At 33.8% G+C, this 21,861-nt stretch overlaps 1 protein-coding gene across 6 annotated transcripts in view; it reads left to right on the forward strand.

Moving 5' to 3' along the window:
- Positions 1-21,861, forward strand: part of LOC117218897 (uncharacterized) — a 195,601-nt gene that overhangs the window by 152,492 nt on the left and 21,248 nt on the right. For all 6 annotated transcript variants that reach the window (XM_033467663.2, XM_033468080.2, XM_033467918.2 and 3 more), the window contains one exon: positions 1,691-1,871. In XM_033467663.2, coding sequence (XP_033323554.1) covers positions 1,691-1,871 — 181 coding nt within the window. The remainder of the gene's footprint in view (positions 1-1,690; positions 1,872-21,861) is intronic.

The following is a 21,861-nucleotide window of genomic DNA, read 5'->3' on the forward strand; positions in this document are numbered from 1 at the left end:
AGCATAGTAACATATAGTTTTTCAGAATATTCTGCTACAACGCTAAAGCTTCTAACATCAAAAGCTACAATATACCTTATACCGTGACTCACCTTAATAATCCTAACCTGAATCATTCCTTATCTACCGCGATAAACCGGCGCTGTTCTTGCATAGTGCGCATTGCACGGATAACTGACAGTTTCTTGGCATACTTAAGCAGTTGCAGTTTACCTCTAAACCAGGCTTTGGTCAATTCTGATCTACTTTAATATAATCGTCGATTTGTTGATTCAGTCGTGGCGCTGGTCGAAATAAGTATCAATATTTCTCACAGTTAGTGATATTCGCAAACATGTAAGTGCCTGTATACTAGGCTCGTCCTTATTTTTCGACTTTCTATTTGTTTTAGTCCCACCCCCGTAAATTGTGAAACTTTGTGAGAAAATGATGTGCGCAAAATTTAAAAGCAGTCAGACCCTTGCCGCATTTGCGTGAATGTTTCAACATTTTAATGATTTCGTATGTCGTCATTTTAGAAGTTGTACCGTTAAACGTTTTTATGAATAATGATAAGTTTCATGCGTTACTCCTAAAAATATACAGGATGTTATATTTTTATGGTATATAGAACACTAACAAAGTCAGCGTCAGAAACGGTTGTCCTATGTTTACTAAGGCTTTTTTACTCTGCACAGTGTGTTTTCTTTTTAACACCCTGTATATTTGGTGTTGCTTGTATATACTTGGTGTTGAATGCAGACGGCTTATAATTTTTGAGATATTTAATGTTAAAGCTGTTAGTTGATGAAATTCTTGTGAGAGACAACTCTCGGAAAACTATTTCACACGTCTGCTTTACCAGGCATCATCCATGTTGGAGGAAAACATCCCTTAAATATACTTTGTATCCTTAACATTAAGTGCTGTTTTTACCTTCTTAACGTGGATGATGGTCGATAAAAAAAGTAGTAGTCAAGTAGTTTTCCGAGAACTACCTCTCACAATTATTTTTATCAAAATCGATGCGTCCAGATTAGTTGCATTCCCCCTTGCCAAATTCTGCGTCGTATACTGTATTTAATATCAAATCAAATTGAAAGATTTTGTATACATTTTTAGAAGTAAGGCATAAAGCTCGTCGTTTAATGATATTTCTAAAATAAGAAAATTGCAATTATGTTGGAAAATGAAATGATATCATTAAAATCTTGAAACTTTAACACACAAATTCGGCACGGATTCCCGTTCTGCAATTGCTTGCTGCACGCATAATTTCCTCACTAATTTTAACTGTCACAATTTAGAAGGATATGCGCAAAAAGATCTCAACAAAAAATTGTTGCAGCCCTGTGGACAAGGTCCGCTCTATTGGATATTTTTGTAGAATAGTGCACCATCATTCAAAGTGATGCCTCCATAGAACTCCGATTTCTTGTCTAATTTCTAAAGGATCTTTCACCTAGCCTGTACGCCACGATAAATAGAGTAATAGCTTGAATGCATCGCTTTCAAAAACCGAAGTTCGAAATTGCTTGCATCGCAACCAAATAACTAGACCCGTTGTCCCGACGGAATTCCCCATAGAATTAGTATGTTCGAGCCTGCACCGCGGTCACTGTGTTTCACTGTGTTCCACTGTCTTTCACTGTCTCGACATTGAAAGCCCCGTTGTCTTTATGCATCCACCATGTAATGCGTTTACTTGCAGGTCGAGGACGGATTCGGTAAGATCGAAGTCCCCTCTGACGGCATCGCCGGCGTCTCCAGGACCATTATCGAATTCCCTCCACGGCAGTTTTCACGGTAGTTTAGGGAGCGATGGCATGTCTTACAGCAGCGCCAGGTCGTCCTCGGCGTCCCCCGACTCCGCAAGATGCTCGTCGACACCGGTAATCATACTAATCATAACGACTAGATATAAGTCGACTGTAAGTTGTTAGCAATATTGCTTTAGAACGCGACACTAGCGGATCAGTTCTCCCAAAAGGAACTGTGCTATATGCTAGATCTACGAAATAAACGTCTATTTTAATGTATAATGTCTCGAACATAAAGAAATAAAGGGTATCAGTCATGAAAGCCCATAAATAAACGGTCAGACTGAGATTTCTCTAATCTCTCGAAGGCAAGTCGGAATTTGTTTAGTCTCCGTGCTGTTATTATGCTTTGACAATTTATGTCACAACTTCAACGTTTTCGTGGAAAAACGACTAATTTGTACATTTTAGCGACTAATTCGTTGTCATGAATCCTTCTAGTTAAGGTGGAGAAAAGACATATCATAACGTTGTACTGGTATCAACATTATCATTCCAATTAGAAGCTTCAATTTCTTTTGTACCCTTATGGGTAGATGCGCTAAAATGGCATTAGTATCGGTATACAGGGTGAGTCACAAATTAGTCCCCATGATTTTTCAGCCCCTTCCGATGGTATGACAAAAATGTTTCATATCAAATTTAATTAGCATTTAACCGACAAATGATGATTTTCAATTTAAAAAACAAGGTCACCGTTATATTCTTAAATGAAACTAGATAATTTTAACTTCACAGCATTATAAGCAACGTCGAGACGATGATATTGAAGAAAAAATTACCATGAATCGATTGCCATAATATTTGAGATAATTTGGCGATACATGATACCAAGGCCTCGCATGTAAACATAAACAAATGAACGTAAACATTACAAATGCCCATTTATTACAAGCAGCAGAACTTTTCGTTGCAGAAGGTGGAATTTAATTTAATTACTAATTATATGCACATTTTTAACATGCATGTTTTCAATTTTGTTTTATATAAATTTTTCTTTTGTTTTATGTGTTAAGGTCTGGAATTGAATATGACTTAGTAATGTTTAGGTTCATTTGTCTATGTTTGCATGCGAGGCCTTTACGCCGAATTATTTCAAATATTGTGACAATCGATTCATGGCAATTTTTCCTTTCAATGTCATCTAAAGGTCATCATGTAGCAGATCGTTTCACTTAAAAATGTAACGGTCACGTTGTTTTCTTTTATTGAAAATCAATTTGTTTTTAAATACAAGTAGTTACAATTTCTTGTTGGTTAAATACTAATTAACTTTAATAGGAAACATTTTTTTGTCAAACTATCAGAAGGGGCTGAAAAATTATTGAGACTAATTTGTGCCTCACCCTGTATGTATAATATGTAATATACGTAATACATAATATAACTCACACATAAAATATTTGTCGTACGGAAAGATATTTCATATATAAGTTGCTCGTTTTCTAGGAAGGCTTATAGTATTGTAATCAGTTTTATGTTATTTTGCTTTTTTATAAAGATATGAAGGTCACTTTCAATTTCTTAAACGAAATTTGTTATTTATGGTCGTCGTGTTAAAACTCATCCTGTATATTACATCTAGTTCGACTTTGGCTTCCGATATTTTCCCGTTTCGTTGAAATATTAAGAATTCGAATTACGTAATAGCATAATAGGTTTTAAGGAAGTCACATTTTTAACACAGCGGGAGTCGATTCAATTGCGTGATACCATAATTGGTAAAGTAATAAAGAAAATTGTATGGTTAGGATGGAATCTGGTAATATCAAGACGAGAACTTGCTCAGCTGCCAGGAGCGAAGCATCATGAATTTAAGAACACTTCTGAGGAATAAACTTTCTATCTTGAGCTTATTAGAAATAAATTCAACCTCGCAAATTCATCTGAGTGTTTAACAAAAAGGAATTACTCGATAATTATAATTATAGTTGTAAATAAGTATACATTGAGCATATAATATTACTAGGTTGAAAGTTCCTCTAATTCAATGAATTTAGGAATGCGTAAAAGTAGTAACTGGTCTCGTATGTACTATTGCCTTCTACTTTTGATCCGCTAGATAAAGAAAAAGATTTCTTTATCTAGCGGATCAAAAGTAGAAGGCAATAGTACATACGAGACCAGTTACTTATCATTATACTCTATGTTATCTATATGTCATAATATCTTTTATGACATATAGATAACATAGAGTATAATGATTAAAGATTCCTGCAGTTCACGCAAACAGTCTTGTTTTCTATATAAAGATACGCAGTCTAATAATTACATTATAAAAGAAACCAACTGAAGAATCTGTTATATACAACGACGAAGCTCTGAAAATGATAACATTACACAACATCAATGTTTGCAATTCGATAACACTATCCGACAAAATCAAACTTTTTTTCCAATTTCCTATAGCCACTATGAAATTCTTATAGAACTTTACTTCCCGAACAAGAATCCGTAAACCGAATTTTACTTCATCACCCTTAGTTTAAAAAAAAAAAATCGAGCTTTTGTAAACACCTAAAATTTTCGACAAATATGAGGTATTGTATGAAAAGTAAAAACGTTAGAAAGTTCTAATCGGTCTCAAAAGGTAGAGGAGAGTTTTCCGAATATAGTGGCATGTTTCTGGTCCTAAATAACTATAAATTAATGTCAAAGTTTAAAAAAATGTCGGCGTGCGTAGTTTCTCCGCAATATTTTTGTATTTTTGCGAAAAGTTCTTTGCCCAGCACGAAAACTTTACCCAGGATCGGATTCTGTATACATTTCTGAAGAAGATGCGGCCCCATATGTTGAATCCAGAGCATTCTACGGTTGTCAAAATATGGTTGCCCTGAAAAAAGCTAATTTCATTACGGCGTCTTGTAGTTGTTGACTGCAAAAGAAGCGTTCCCCTAGCTGCCTTTTATTCCTCGCATACTGCAATTAGCATTAAAACGCAATCAGAGATGTTAACGGTATCGCTTTGAAGTGACCCTTGACTCTGAAAATTTATGCATTGGTTATTGTAAGATCATTATAATCTGTCATCGGTCATTACAGAGGAAATAACTTGGAGGAATATTAATTTATATCGAATTAAAAGCAATAGATAATCGGTGACATAGAAAACTAAAAAAAAAAGAACGACCTCGATAATGAATAATCTTTGCGAAGCATCACCACATTTATACCATCATGACTTTTGTGAAATTCCATCAGGCCAGCTCACGAAAGATAATCCACACTTCTTTACAGCTGTGAATCAATAATATACGACGATATGATAAGTAATATGGTCTCTAAAAGTGCTACTTAAAAAAAGATAGAACAGGCATAATCAGAACTAAATAATCAGAACAGACATGATCACCCGTTATGCATATCCCTTGCTGGTACGTCGCGTCGCACAATGATCGAGTAATAAAAAAAACACACAAAAATCAGTATTTTTTGTATAACATAATCGTAATCTAGAATCTTTATTCATACATAAACAATTCAAAAAAATAAAGAACAAAATGCATACAGTAAATTCACCCCAATTGTTCCTCAGTTTGAAGATAATCGGCAACTATAAAAACGAGCCATAAGGTTCGTATAATCGTATTCCCTTTTCCCAAGTTGCCCATTTTTGTATTCAAGCTGAGGGACAATTGGGGAGAATTTACTGTACTTGCCTTTGCTTCTTCAAGTAGTTGCCTGTTATGTTGCGGTGTTTCTAACATCAAGTTATTCAAAATACGCACAGCAATAAATATAAATATGAATGGATTATTCAAATAAAGGTACTAAACACTTGTTATTTTGATCGTGAAGTGGTTTAATTACTTATCGTATATTCAGTTTTATTGTCTCGAAGCTACACATCCGTTGAGAAGCTACTATAGTACACATTTGTATAGTATACATTTGATTATCTTTAACCTAACTTTTCCCGAAAAAGGGTAAAATATGTTTTGGAATTCTTACGAAATCTATTCGTTGTACAGATCTAGACATTATTATACAAAATTTTCTTAAAGTAGCCTGCATTTTGAATTACAATCATGCTTTTTAGAAGCGCGTCCGAGAAAAAATCGGGACATTCTTGAGAAATGGGTTTCTTCGTCACCCAATGACAATTCGTTTAATTCAGAACACATTCCATTTAAAGGATTGCACAGAAAAAGTTTGTAGAAAAATTTTGTAACCATCTATATGTGTGGATATTAACAATAGATTAAAGCACATACGAAAAGCTTCCAGACTGACTACTTGTCAATATCTTATGAACAATATGAACAAAATAATTTACATACATTAATAATTAACATACATTGAATATAATAATTTACATGCATTGACATATTTGTTGTTTGTTTATGTGTGTATGTGTTAGTTATGTATGTGTTATGTTACAATATGTGTTATCTGTTTATAATGTTGATATATGTATTACATATTTGTTTATGTATTATGTTGGAATTTTTATTACATTATATTATATTTATTTGTATACACATAATGTGTTTATATTACATAACAGATTTTTATCTATCGTGTCTATACTTAACATACTGACAACTTATTCTTCTGACACCTTTTATTCTTAATAAAAAATGTTTCGAATAAAAATATTAAATGCTGATACAAGATTTTTTTATTCAACAAAAAAACAAAACCATTATAATTTTTTTAACATAACCGTATATTATTTAAATACAAATCGATTCATCTTTGTATTCCCATCAAAAAATTATTAACGTACTTAGATTGAAAATTAATTAGTTTAGAAGCTATGATTTTTTGTTTCATATGCTCGTAAGATCACGACAATGTGCATCGTCGTGTTTGAAAGCAAACTGGAGAATCGGCGGCGGGAGCTCACGCACACCGTGCCACGTTATGCATGCATAGACAAAATTCAATGTAGTGATAGCAACAGTTTTTCTTTAATATCTCGAAAACTAAGGCCGAGCGGCTCTAAATGAAAAAGGAAAAAGTTGTTCAGAATATTGCCGTTTACAACATATTTCAACGAGGTGGTGTAGGCTTTCGACAATTTAACCAACAATTTTGCAAATTAATTAACATGTAAGAAATGTTCTCCCAAATATTTCGTGACTTCTTAATACATAGATCAAAGTTTAGATAGATATTCATCACCCCCCCCCCCCGCAATAGCCCATTTTGTCGCAGCCACTCTTCAGTAGAGGGTTAAGACTGAGGTCTTTCCGGAAAACGGGCCTCGTATCGAAACAACCCGTTCTGTAAAAATCCGTCTACGTTGAAGCCCCCCAAATAGAATGCGCTGAGGAAGTCGGCCCCAAGAATAGATTGCCTGGTACCCACCAGTACTTTTGGCCAGATGTAATAGTAACGAATGAATTTAAGAAAACGAGAGTGTTTGCATCTCAAAAGCTCTACGACGTAAATATAAAAGTTTTGGCAATTTTAAAAAGGACATATAGTGAATAAATACGCAGCACATAATCAGTATTTTAGTTCAGTATTTTCTTGAAAAATATGTATAGTCAGCAAAGAAAACAATGCTTGGATAAAAGCGTTTGGCCAAGCGAGATCCTGGAAAAAAGAATTTGGCCGTTCAAGTTCGCATAGAGATGAACGATAATTTGCTTTATGGAAATTTTCCCCATGATAATTTATTACTTCGCCATTCTTGTCTTTATCTTCTGCTTTTGTTATAATGTATTGATTTCTCTACATTCTTTACAAAATTGCCCAATTTGGACCTTGACTATGGCAATAAAAGTTTTGTACACGATATGTTCTGAGGAGTCCGAAATGCATAATTATTTATTCTGCAGAGAATGATAAAGCTATAAAAGAATAGCGTAAACTTCACAGTGCCGCCGTTCGAAAATCACCTGATCGCTACTTTGGCTAATGAGCTAACAGATAGGCGATATTAAATAATGTTAAAAATATATCAATCAAATTTTTAAATTGAGATATTTTTAATAGTTCAGTGTGTCATGTCATAATGACAGATGCCAGTCACGTAAACGAATCAAGGTAATTTTGATTTTCAAATAGCATCAACATCTTGGCCTATTTAATGACCGGAATTATCAAATTGGCATTGATCTCCGCAATGTTGTGTCAAGACCCAAATACATTCGAATAATATCAAGTATTTTTTGTATGTGTTTTCTGTATGATACAATTTTATGGTTTTTCGGCTATGCTCGACATCAATCCACAATAGATTTACCAGCTGAGTTCTTGAATCATTACTTTACTGATGAATCACACACACATCGTCCGAAAAAAGATACCGAACTAATCGGTGATTTGGAAATGACGAAACTCTGAAGTTTACGTTTATTCTTTATAATTTTGCTATCATCTTCAGGATAAATGATTATGCATTTCGGACATCTTAGTACAGGGCTCGGAATTGACCAGCTAAATAACCATATGAGGATCGTGAGGGCTACGCCCCCTGAGTCTCGACGCGCGTCTCGCTCTCCGATGATTAAATGTTCCGTGCCGAAAGAGGTAAATGGAAGAAATACATTCTCGTATATCTGAAGAGTATTTTTTAGTTACCGATTGTCAACAACTATAAAAACGAGGCGCAAGACTCGAATAATCGTATCTTCTCTTCCCAAATTGTCCACTTTTGTGCACAATCTGAGCATCAATTAGGGAGAATTTACTGTAATTCCAGCTTATAAAGTGGATAACCTTCCAACACCAAAAAGAGATAAAATGTTAATTCATATACATAGAGCATGTAGAAGATTTAACGATTGCAAACGTTAAATCTTACAAACAATTCATTGTGATTCACAAACGAGTGCACCAAAATTGACAATCACTATAACAAAAAAAGTAGTGTCTGAAACAATTCGAAATGTTATCATAAAAGCTAAATACAGTGGTCGTACAGCTAGGAGAAAACCTAGCACAGTTAGTAAAAGAAAACGTCTCAAATTTTTGCACATGTTATTAAAGATTCAAACTTTTGGAATGTGATGAATAGATAGGGGATTTTATGCATTTATAACAAAAATGACTAGTTGCAATTCGAAAACATTAGAAAGTTTAAAAGAATAGAAACGTCTCAATATATTATTTTCGTTCTATTAAAATGATTAAAGAAGAAAAGAAATTCCAAAGTGTCTCCTGTTGTTTGTAGTAGAAGCAGACAATTTTTATTTTGCATCTTGTGATGAATGTAAAATACTAGTATACGAATACTTTCGTGTATGAGTGTATATTCTAATTTTAGATTAGAAATATTAGCTTGTAAAAACCATAAGTTTTGTTTATTTTCAGATAACAAATCTGTTATTTTCAACAATTTTGTCACTTCCAGCGTTGAATTAAAAAAATACACTTATTAAAATCTTCATCTAATCGATGAATTCTTATGCAATATTGATTTTGTACATGAATGGAATTAATTTAACCTCTTGCGCCACGATTTTTTTAGAATTTCTTTATAGTTCATAACTTGCTAAAAGAAAAGAAAAGCTCAAGTAACAATTTTTTCAAATATCTCGGATACTAAAATAGACCTGATTTTGTTGCAAAGGAAATGTTGCTTAAGATATTGCCGTTATTAACATACTTCAAAGCCATGCAGATTAGTCAGTGAGTACAACTTCGACAAGTTCACCTAAATATATACAGGGTGTCCGAAAATTATATTACTTCCGGGAAATGAGGGATTCCTGCGTTCATTTGAAGTAACTTTTTCCTTAGCGAAAATGTAAACCGCAGCTTTGTTTACGTGTTATTAACGAAAAACACTGACCAATGAGAGGCGAGCTCGCCTGACGCTAAGCGGCCGAGCCAACGAGCGGTCGAATGCTGATTCGGACGCCCGACCAAGACCGACCAAGTCCGAGAACACCTCTAATAAATGTACATCAGCTTATATTGGATTCGATGGTTTTGATAAAATGAATTCTTAAATAATTAGCTATAATGATTTCAAAGGAGCATGCGACTCTTTCCATGGGACACCCTGTAGTTGAAAACTGCGGAAGGGTAGTACGTAAAGGAGAGTAAATCATCGTTTCGCATTCGCATCGGCACGTGACACCTCCAAAAGATGTGTGCTTACCTACCAGCAAACGAGCAAACGAATAAACGAGCGAACGACATCAAGGTACATTGCCATCTGTCGATGACTCAGTACCGTTCCCTTTTCGAGAGACATGTATGAATGCTCGTACATCGCCTTGGGAAATCGTTACTCTCGCAACGATGACTAATCTTCTTCGACTGTCAGCTTCACATGTTTCGGAACCGATTTTTCTCCCGCTGTCGTGACACCGGTTCACGTTTAAGTCTTCCTTTACGGTCCCGTTTGACGTTCGTTCAACCCGTTACATTTTCTGTTCGTTCCGTCTACCCGAACGCAACAGCCTTGCGATTTACGACTGTACCGATGCGCAATAGTGAAAACCGTCGAAATCGTGGTCAAGATTAAGACTTCCAATTCTAAAATACGATAGAACTCCATTTATACGAACTCATATAACTGACAATGAGTCGATTCCTTTCTATGACTTCTCCGAAAGTTTTAGATTAAAAGCAACACCTAAGACTGAGAGTCATATCTTAAACGAGGCCAATTTTAACGGTGCAGTAAATTCTTTCCAATTGTCCCTAGCTTCTAAACAAAAATGGACAATTTGGGAAGAGGGGATACGATTATTCGAGCTTCGCGGCGCGTTTTTTAGGCTCGAAAAATCGTATTCCCTCTTCCTAAGTTGTCCATTTTTATCTCCAAGATAAAGGACAATTAGGAAGAATTTGCTATAGTTGTTGACAATCGACGACTATAAAAACGAGCCGCAAGGTTATGTCAATCGTATCTCTTCCCAAACTGTCCATTTTTGTGTACAATCTGAGCGTCAGTTAGGGAGAATTTGCTGTAACTGCAAAATATCTGTTGTTCCCAAATTGTCCACTTTTGTTTAGAAGCTGAAGGACAATTGGAGAGAATTTACTGTATCAGGTTTATCCGGATATTTTTTAACCTGGGTCCAAAACCATGGCCCTATCATAAGAATCTTCAAAGATGATTTTATTTGTTGGGTTAATTATCTCCGAGCGAACCATTACCAACTGGTCGCTTCGTTATTCAGAGACAACCTTGTAGATGACCCTAAATGTCACTGCGGGTACTCCGAGCAGGACGTTAATTATGCTCTGTGTCAATGTCCGCTGTTTGAAGAACATAGAGACAAACTAATTCGTAGCCTCTGTAAATTGAAATTTTTTCCGCCTCGCATCATTGAGGTCTTTTTGATGGAACCTCGTGTTGCTTCTTTAAGTTGCAGTTTGTTTCTATAATTGTATTCATTTCTTCATGTATCTTGTTGTACTGCTGTTACTTATGTATCATGCAATTTTATGTTTCTTTGTTTCTAACTATATTTATATGGGCTTTGTGCGCTCGTTGGCTGCGCCGCCTCGAGCCAGCCGAGCCCGCCTCTTATTGGTCAATGTTTTTCGTTAATAACTCGTAAGTAAAGCCGCAGTTTGCATTTTCGCTAAGGAAAATGTTACTTCAAATGACCTCAGGAATCCCCCATTTCCGGATTACGAGACATTTTTTAGACACTTTGTATATTAACTATATACTAATACAATAAGAAAAAACTAAGTAGATTCATATAATAGGAGTCTGCTGATTATTGCCACTACTTGTAACTTTTCGTTCATATAACCGAAGTTTGTGTTCAGATAAATGAATATAACTGAACACTTCACCCAGTTGTTCACATAATCGAAGTAACGCTCGAGAGTAGTTCAAGATGATAGTAGTTCAGCAAAAGTTCACTACATCAGGCATTCTCTAAAATTTCATTCCAATAAATGGAGTTCAGATATGTGAAGCTCTACTGTAAACTATTATGAGAAGAAATTTCAGAAATTTTAGAAATTTTCAAAAAGGTAAATAAATACAAGTACATAACATGTGTAAGTCAAAAGATAAGTCAAGGTAGATATATATATCTTGTTCTAACGATCCAAGAAAACAAACAATGTACAACGATCTATTATTTATAAGTTGTCCTACACTTAGAAATTGACCAACACATTCTTTATTATAAAGAGTAGAAAACTCAGCATTTTTGTTAATTGCATGAAACTCTTAAATCGCGTTGAGATACAAAACTGTTGTTTCCCAAGTTCTATTAACTATGCTATTTACCAGCAGAAAAATACTCCATCCGATGTGAACCGATTTTATTACATACGATAAACGGAGTCTTGTAGATGCAACACAACAAATGATGCCATTAACTCCTACACGTTTCTGTTGTACTACGGAAAATCTAGAGGTGGCCACCCCCTCTTATAATCTGAATATTCTGTGGCCAGATAGTAGAAGTCTCAGATAATAGAACAATCATCTTCTTTTGCATTAAACTTCATTTATTCAAGTAGAAATTAACAAAATTTATAGTTTCTTTCAATATTTAAGGGTCCCATATCTTTTTAGCCGCTAAGTCACATAAATGTTTTATTGTTTGCTAATTTCTTCAATTTCATGCAATGAAAGTTTTCTCGATGCTCTTTTCAACGTTCTATTTTTAATGCTAATCCACGCATATGCCATCATGTAAAAACAGTCTTTTAAATTAATTTTTTTTTATATTGCTCTATCACACTCTCTACACTGAATTCAAATATAAGTAGAAGTTTTTTAAGCAATTCTTTTCTGTATAGTCGTCTAAAGCATTCAATTCTAGTGGCTGTATGAGTGAAGTTACATTAGACGGCAAAAACATAATCTTTCTAAATTCGTCCTTCTGGTTAAGAATGTCACATGTATTGGGTTGGCAACTAAGTAATTGCCGATTTGTTCAATGAAATAAAAATTTATTTTTTACTTGGAATGAAGTTTAATCTGTAATGTATTTTCCATTTTGTTCGATGACCTTTTGCCATCTCTCTGACAGCTTGAAAATTCCACGCTCGTAGAAAGTCTGATCCTTTTCAGCCAAAAACTGAGTTAAGTGAGATTTTACAACGTCGTCATCATTAAAAGTTTTACCACGAAGGGAGTTGTCTAGGGATCGAAATAAGTGGTAATCCGATGGCGCGAGATCAGGGCTATATGGTGGGTGTAACATCAATTCCCAACCAATATCCATCAATTTTTTCCAAGTGGACAAAGACGTGTGCGGCCTAGTATTGCCCTGGTGGAAAATGACACCTTTACGATTGACCAATTCTGGTTACTTTTCCTTGACCACTGCATTCAATTTGTTCAGTTGCTAATATTCGCGGATAATAAAAAATAACATAATAATAATAATAATAATAATAATAATAATAATAATAATAATAATAATAATAATAATTTTATAATATAACATTCACGGATATCATAAAAATGGGAGTGAGAGACATCTATAACTGAAATCGGCAATTACTTAGTTGCCAACCCAATAGAATGCAATCTAACATTGTCTACCAGCAAAAGAGTTTTCTCTCTATGAGCATTTTTTAATTGGTATTGTTTAATCGTTGGTATACAAATATTTTCAAATCATTCAACAAAAATGTCACTCTCCATCCAAGCATTTGTCTAATTTTTATAAACAACTGGCATTGCACTCATACTGACATATTTAAATCAACGTGGATGTTTACTTTTTCCAATAATCAGAACTAGAAGTTGATAGCATCCGGTAGAATTCGCACAAAGAAGTGCAGTAATGCGATGTAAACATCGCTATGAAACGTTGTGCGGATAACAGAACGCCCAGATGATAGAACGTCCGTATATAAGCCGTTTATTTTGAAAGTGGCATAAGTCACTTTTTTTTTTTTTTTAATGGAAAGATACCGTTCAATTGTAATTAGTGTTACCATTAACTCGATTTTTTTTTTGAAAAAGTGACTTATGCCACTTTCAAAATAAACGGCTCATATTAGAGTATTCGGATAATGAGGGTACGGATATGGGAGTCTCTACTGTATTACAGATTGAACTTTTACTTAAACTGTTCAATGAAATACGTCAGTACGAATATAATAGCGTCAGTACGAAATATCCGGAACCTTTGCAAATTCCTTGAAACTTACCTCTAAGAAAGTGCAAGATTATATTATCTACAGTGGCCCAAAAAAGTGTTCATACACCTTTTAAATTTTTTTTTAGATGATAGAGGGGCTAGTCCACTAGATGATGACTAAAAGCAATCTTTTTTTAAATTTAACTATTACTTGGAATGAAAAGTAAAAATTAAAAACTCTCGCTTTTTAACTTTTTAAACTGAGTCTATAACGAAATTTTTAAAAATGTCTTTTGTAGATCTCGGTAACTTACATGCGTGCTGAAAATTTGATCGAAATCGGTTAACTCGAAGTTGAGCTACAGGCATTGAAAGATTTTAAAGAACTGCGGATTTCTTCCAGTTTTTGGTCAAAATTTACCGAAAAATAAATTGCCGAGATCTACGAAAGACATTTTCTCAATTTTCGTTATAGGCTCAGATAAAAAAGTTAAAACGAGAGATTTTTATTGTTTTGTCATTCCAAGTAATAATAAAATTAAAAAAAGAAATCATTTCAATTATCGTATAGTAGACTAATCCACTATCATCTTTTTTTGTTTCGTAATCGTTTCAAGGATAGTAGTCTGGAGGCTCGGATAAAGAGGCTCGGATCTTTTGTTATTCCAATCAATTGTAATTTTTACAAGAGCTATGTTGCTCGTTGTCTAGTCCGAACGTCTCAAAAAACTTCGAAGTTACTTGGTCCAATTTGCAAAAAGTTATTGCACTTTAACCTTTAACTACTACATCTATTAAAACTCAGGTAATCATTATCAGCAGTCTCACAGACCGCTAATGTTTATTGCATTATTATTCACATAAAAATGGTAAATAAAAAATCAAAATCACCTTTTTTACTTTACAAATCAATAATGGAGGGGCTCAAGTTCGAATTAAGAAAAACAAATGTATTAAATCGGGATTAACCACATGAGGTGCTCTCGTGGACGTCCAATGAAAAAAAAAAACTAACATTTATAGATTTAAATATACGAAACTTTGTCAATGATAGGGTGGTAATCCTGGTTAAAAATGTACTTATAGTTATATTACCACCACCTTTTGATCTCTTTGTTCGGTCTGACTTTCTCTAGGAGATCATGGATTGTATGCCCAGATTCAGAGAAACATAAGATGCGTTATTTTTCTATTACTATGCGTGATGGTGATTATTTCCCTACTAGTCGATTAAAAAGTATTCGAATAACATTTAAAACGTAATAACTTTGTTGAATCTGGACTGAATGGCATGCATTTTTTTAAAATGTTACAGGGACTAGTTTACTGTACAACGACTAAAGTACTTCTTTTTAATTTTGCTATTACTTTTTTTCACTTTCTCATCTTAGCCTTGAATGAAAATTTTAAAAATGCGTTTTGTAAATCTCGGTAACTTATATATGCATACTGAAAAGAGTCTAGCCGGATATGGTGCTAAAATCTGCCCTTAGTTTGTCAAATAAAAAATTGTAGAGAAATATTTTTGTATAATATATATTTTTACTAAAAATATTTTCGAAACATTAACAATTGAGTAGAGTAACTGAGTAGAGTATTGGACAAAAGCTTAGCTTCGACAGGGCTCGAACAGAATCTAAAAGATTTGCAGATCTCGCAGTAATTGCGAAATATGTACATACTGCGATTTTCGCGATCTTTAATTGTTTACAACTCATACCAAGATCAACCGATTTCGATGAAATTTTCAGCATGCACATAAGTTACCAAGATCTACAAAATGCATTTGTTAAATTTTTATTATAGGCCAGATAAAAAGGTTGAGAAACATGAGTTTTTTTATTTTGTTGTTGTTGTCATTCCAAGTAATAGCAAAAATTTAAGAACGAGTATTATATAGTAATTGTCCATTATAGTTTATTATAGTCATTGTTCCCTATATTATTTAAAAAGAAATTCAAGTAATTTAATCCAGTTGCAAAAAAGTCTTCCAAGTTGCCCTATTTGTGTACACGATGTTTCGCATTTTTCCGTACACGCTTCAGCAGTGTGTTCTATAAGTAAAAATAAGACTAAAGTGTTATATAACAAAAGATCCATAAATATTTTGTTAAGTAGTTATGACAAATATATGAAATGTGATATAAACGCTGTTGAATATACCTATGTTTCCACTTCACCACTTGTTTCCACTTACATGTTGATGTCAACATGTCATGTCACATGTTCATGTGTAAAGTAGCATCGTTAGTCCAGTTAATTTGATTGGAAAAAAGTTGTCTCTGTTTACAATATTTATGTACCGTTCATAAAATTGCATCCTCTTAATGATGTCACTTAATAATAAGTTTTGCACATCAGTGTAATGATATGAATACATATTAGTAGTTTTCAGCGTTTTCCAAATAGTGCTTTCAGATATTTGCAGCTGACAAGAAGCACAACGAATACTTGATGTAGGAAATTTTTCGAAATAATTTACAATTCTTGCACATCGTTGCATATTCTGTAAAGATGAAGCATCATTTCCCTCAGACGCAGGATGAAGTGTGCTCGTTTCATACAACTGCTGATGAAGTCTAGTAAACACTATGTGATGTGGTACTCTTCTATCAGGAAACATTTCACGATACTTTCTAACAGCAGCTCTAGAAATTCCGACACATAAGCCGTATATGAAATGAATATCTGTATATTCCCGATTAGAGAATGCTTTTGGCATTTTGAAGACTCTAATTCATTCACAAGATACAATGAAATTTTCAGTCTGCATATAAGTTACCGAGATCTACAAAACGTATTTTTTAAATTTTCTTTATAGGCTCAGATAAAAAAGAGTTGAAAAACATCATTTTTTCATTCTTTTATCATGCCAACAAGTTGCAATTTTTTAAAATAATTGTTTAGCCCTTGTCTAGTAAACTAATCACTTTAACATCCCTAAAAAAATTTAGACCGCTTGATCCAATTATAATATAGTTATTACGTTTTAAATAGTGTACGAATACTTTCTACATCCACTATACGTATACATGCCTCGTCCTGTATTGAACAGAAAGAAACAGCGTTATCATATCTTTCAAAGTTCATATTTTTGTCATAAATTTTTAACGAAGCATTTAAGGATTTTTTGTTATATAATATTTTAGTCTTATTTTTCCTTGTACAACATACTGCTGAAGTGTGTACGGAAAAATGCGAAACATCCTGTATATGCTCGACACTGTACGTCAGATTTTCGGAGTAGTATAGGAGAAGGCGGAGAAAGAAGAAACGTTTGAAAAACGAAAAACTTGCTGCACATATCCATATTATCTAAAAACGAAAAACAAAGTATCCTAGTCAAAAATGTCTCTCCCCAATCTGCTCAGAGTATGCTGGGAAATTATGTATGTAGATTGCGCTACGATGGTATAAAGTACAACAATGCTGTGACATTGATTTTTGCTTGCAAATTAGTCGTATTTATTTTTATCGATTATCCTTATTTTTATACTTCCGTATATTATTTATAGAATTAGTAAAAAAAAAAGATAACTTAATCACTATTAGCAGTATCACAGACCGTTAACGAAAGATAATGCAATTTCACTAATTGAATATATTATTAGGTCTACCGGAAAGTTCTGTCCGTTTTTTAATTGAAATATAACACAATTTTCATACATTTAATAATATTTATTGTAGAATATACTTTCCATCGTTACTTATGACTTCTTGCCAGCGTGATGGCAACTTGTAAATGCCATTTTTAAAAAATGATTTATTTTTAGAGGCGAAGAACTCAACTAGTGCTTGGTTGACATCAGCTTCAGTTTTGAATTTTTTTCCTGTAAAAAGTTTTGCAAAGAGAGAAACAAGTGATAATCGGAGGCTGCTAGGTCTGGGGAGTATGGTGGATGTGTCAGAATTTCCCAGCCTAGCTCTGCGATTTTCTGACGAGTCGCCAAAGCAGCATGTGGTCTGGCATTATCATCGGTAGCCATGTTTTCACGATCGCGTCTCACTTAATAATGACACAAGACATCTTTGTTTCAGTTTATTTAGGAGAGTACATGTGTGTAAATGCAATGATAAAGAGAGATAGTCATATATGTCTCAAACCAACATGTGCATATGGATTGAAACTTGAAGTGACACTATCGGACAGAACTTTCCGGTAGACCTAATATAATTGCAAGGAACTTAGAGTGATAGACTCGTAAGTCATGCACGAAGAGTAATACAGATAAATAAGTAATTAGTAGCTGTCTCATAAACCGGCAATGGTATTTAAGGGTTGAAAGATGTCTGAATATTATCGTTGGTCACTGTATGTCTATTAGGATGGCCCTTCTTTTTCAACTTCCGATTCTTTTTTTGTGTTGTATTTGGTGAGAAAATAGTGTGTGTAATATTTCAGCTTGATCAGACAACGGGAATTCATGCCGCATTTATGTTAAAGTTTAAAGTTATAATCATTTTATAACAGCATCAGACAAAATTACATTCTATTGTTTTAGACTACTTTTTTGTAATAAAAATACAATTTCTTACTTATGTAGTAATACTATTTATGTAATATTTCCAATAATGTATTTAAAACCTTTCGATTTCGATTAGCATTAACGTAAATCATTACAAAATTGAGACTTAAGATGCGACAAACGGTCTTATTCGCGGGGGTGTAAATTTTTCTCCTGTGAAGGGACTTTTTTACCGTTATAAATTGTTATTGACAAACAATTTAACCGTGGCAGTAGCAAAGCGTCTCCACCTTAGTTATCGTTAAGATTTCGAGATATACATTTCGCAGAGTATCGTTCAAAGTGAAAGTGATTTTGTATAAGAACGGAGACCAGAAGTTCTGACAAGATATATTTATTGGGGCGGAATTCTACAATGGCACCGCATCAGGATTTACGATTTCTGCAAAAATTATGGAAAAACAGAAATAGTGACGCAACCGTTAGCCGGATAAGACTGCATAAATTTGGAAGACATTTATGGTACCTTACATCAGAGAATCTACAGCTTTAACGTTTTTTGATACAAGTTTATCTCTTTAAATATAATAAAGAGTCTTGTTGAAAGTTTAGAAACAGTCCAAGCAGAAAACTTATCAAGAAAAGTAATTATACAAAATATGGCACATTATGTCAATGTAGGAATAGAAATTTTCATTTCAGAAACGAGCCGTAATTTCTTCAACCGATTTCAGTTATCTACAGATTTTTTACAAAAAGATCCGTCGGATGTGGGAAAATGATGAATCCTATAGAGCAAATTTAAAAATGCTACAAAATTAAAAAGTAATTAATGATGTTGCAAAACGAGTCGTAAAGTTGATATCAGAATATAATAATTTACTAGCAAAAAATGAAGAAAATAAACAAGGTATATTACAGTTACTATAGAAGAGTATAGAAAACCTGATGCAACGAAATCCGGCTTAATGAAAGTGACGAATGTGTAAATACATATATTATTTTACCATATTTTCAATTTTTCATCATATATTTTTTGTACGTAAGTTTAATAATAAATAATATTTCTCTTTAATATAATCAATATATATATAATCATAACTATAACAATCGATATCAATAATGCATAATAATGAGTAGATTTTGGTTCCTGGAACTAGGTATAATACACATTACTTATGCTCCACATCACTATGTTAATAAAGAAAATTAATGACTTTTTGATATATTTTATAATATGTACATAAATTTTATTTCCAAATGTCTAAGGAATTGCATATTTATTTAAAGAAGTGTAAGTGCTTTCTCCAAAAAAACAAAATTCAATTATACCTAATAGTAGTGACATGAAATTATTATATCCAATCACGCTAGAATTTTGCAGGCATCATTTTCTCATCAAGTGTCATGATTTAGGATAGAGAGACCGAAGAAAAACGCAAAAAGTTTTTTGACTACCCTATAATGTCTATGTATGTTCCCGACTTACTTCACTATCCTCTCATGTCTAACTACATTCACGAATCCACGAAGCGTGTACTACTTCGCATCCGATTCGAATGACACCCTGGTAGCAGCAGTTGAATTTATCGAGCATTCGGCCAGCCATTGCTCTAGATTCGCAAGGAAATAAAAGTTGCACGTCCTATCGTTATCGGTACCTGTTTCGTCGACGTAAACGTCTGGAGTTTCGCAGTATTTTCGATAGGTTATCAAGCGGATAACGTCACAGCTGTCAAAACCACATATTCTCTTACACCCTACACTCTACACAGCGAAGGAGTTGAAAAGCGCACAGGAAACCACCGGTTACTTTCACCAGCGGATTTAACAATTTCGGAGCCGAAGGAATTCCGGGAGAAACGCGTAACCGTTTTCTTCCTGCCTTGTCGTGCTCGAAATGATCGCGTTGCGATAGGATGATGGGAAATCGTTACAGCCAGTCAGTCGGCTACCCGTTGACCATTCCGCCATCTAGGTAGGTTATTAAGAACGTAGCCGTCTTTATTGCTGCCTCCGCGCAGTCCCGTAATTTTGTTTTGACCGTCCGTCGCCTGCGCTTCTTGTACATCTATTTATCTTTGCGCGAATGTGAAACGATCGGCGAACTAAACGATCAATCTTCTCGGCTTTCCCCGATTTCATCTTCAGGTGATACTTATCAAATCTTCAGCGAACAAGTTTAAGATTTATAAGATGTACAGCCTACTATTTGTAGAACCTACTATTTTCAGATTTCTCAAATTTCGAATTTGTAACCTGCATTCGGCGTTTCGTATGTTCTATACGATTATCTTTTTTAAACGTGTAAACGAGGTTTAAACAATTGTTTATAGTTTATTTCGTTTCTAAATACACTTTCTATAACATCTTTTGTTTACATAATTGAAATGTACAGTCGATGTGGAAAGTATTCTTACAGTGACCAATTCAAAGTAAAACTATGTATATCCGTATCAGTAATTAATGTTATCAGGAAACCATGATCAATAAATATTCTTAGGTGTTGTAGAATATAATATTTTTTTAAACAGAATTTTATTTCCCTTCAGCATTACAAAAATATCAACGGATATAGACATATGCTCAGAAATGAAAAAGATATGAAAACAAATTAAATATTTAATGGTTTAATAATTTATTTTTTAATGTACTATGTTGGATGTTGTAGCAGGCTCTATTTATTTCACACTTCTCGTAAAGTAGCTTTTAAATTTTCTTTAAATGTAATATTACGATTACGAATTTTGTTCTCCAGATAATCCCGTAGATGTTCGATCGGATTAATGTTTGGTAACTGTGGCGGCGTCTTCAAGTATTTTGACGTGTTATATAAAATCTGTTTCCTAGTATTAAATGCAGAATGCTTTGGATCGTTATCATGGGTGAATATAGAATCGTTATTAAGTCCTATTTTATTTGCCCTAGATTGAAGGTAATCTTTAAGGATGTCGATATAGACACAGTGATTCATGATACCATCGATAAAATGTAGAGATCCCACTCCAGCTTAACTCATGCAACTCCAAACTAATACAAAGCACTCGTCCTGTTTAAACGTGGGTCGCAAATTTCTCTTGTTGAACTCATTACCTTTTTGTCTCCACACTGTGGAGTGATTTTTAGTCCCAAATATTTCGAATTATTTGCTTTCATTTATGAACATTACCTTTTTCAATATTGCATTGGAGTATTAACACGCTATTTAGCAAACTGTAGTCGTTTCTTGCGATTCACTTCATTTACAAAATGTTTCTTCCGTGCAACTCTACCACGATATTCACTACTTCGTAAGTAATCACGCACAGTACAGTATATTCTCCCTAATTGACGCTCAGATTACACACAAAAATGTACATTTTGGGGAGAGAAAATACGATTACTTGAGCCTTGCGGCTCCTTTTTTATAAAAACTTTTTTATAAAAACGAACTGCAGACTTCCTAAATTGTTCATTTTTGTACACAATCTAAGCGTCAATTAGATAGAATTTACTGCCAACTATTTACTAGACGAAACATATACATTATTATTATTTTTAAACTCTGTAGCAATTTGTTTGGCACTTATACGTGAATTTTATCTAACTTTACGGATAATAATAAGTCGTCGATCATACTCG

This window comes from Megalopta genalis, chromosome 1 (genome assembly GCF_051020955.1).
Source record: "Megalopta genalis isolate 19385.01 chromosome 1, iyMegGena1_principal, whole genome shotgun sequence".
Lineage (NCBI taxonomy): Eukaryota > Metazoa > Arthropoda > Insecta > Hymenoptera > Halictidae > Megalopta > Megalopta genalis.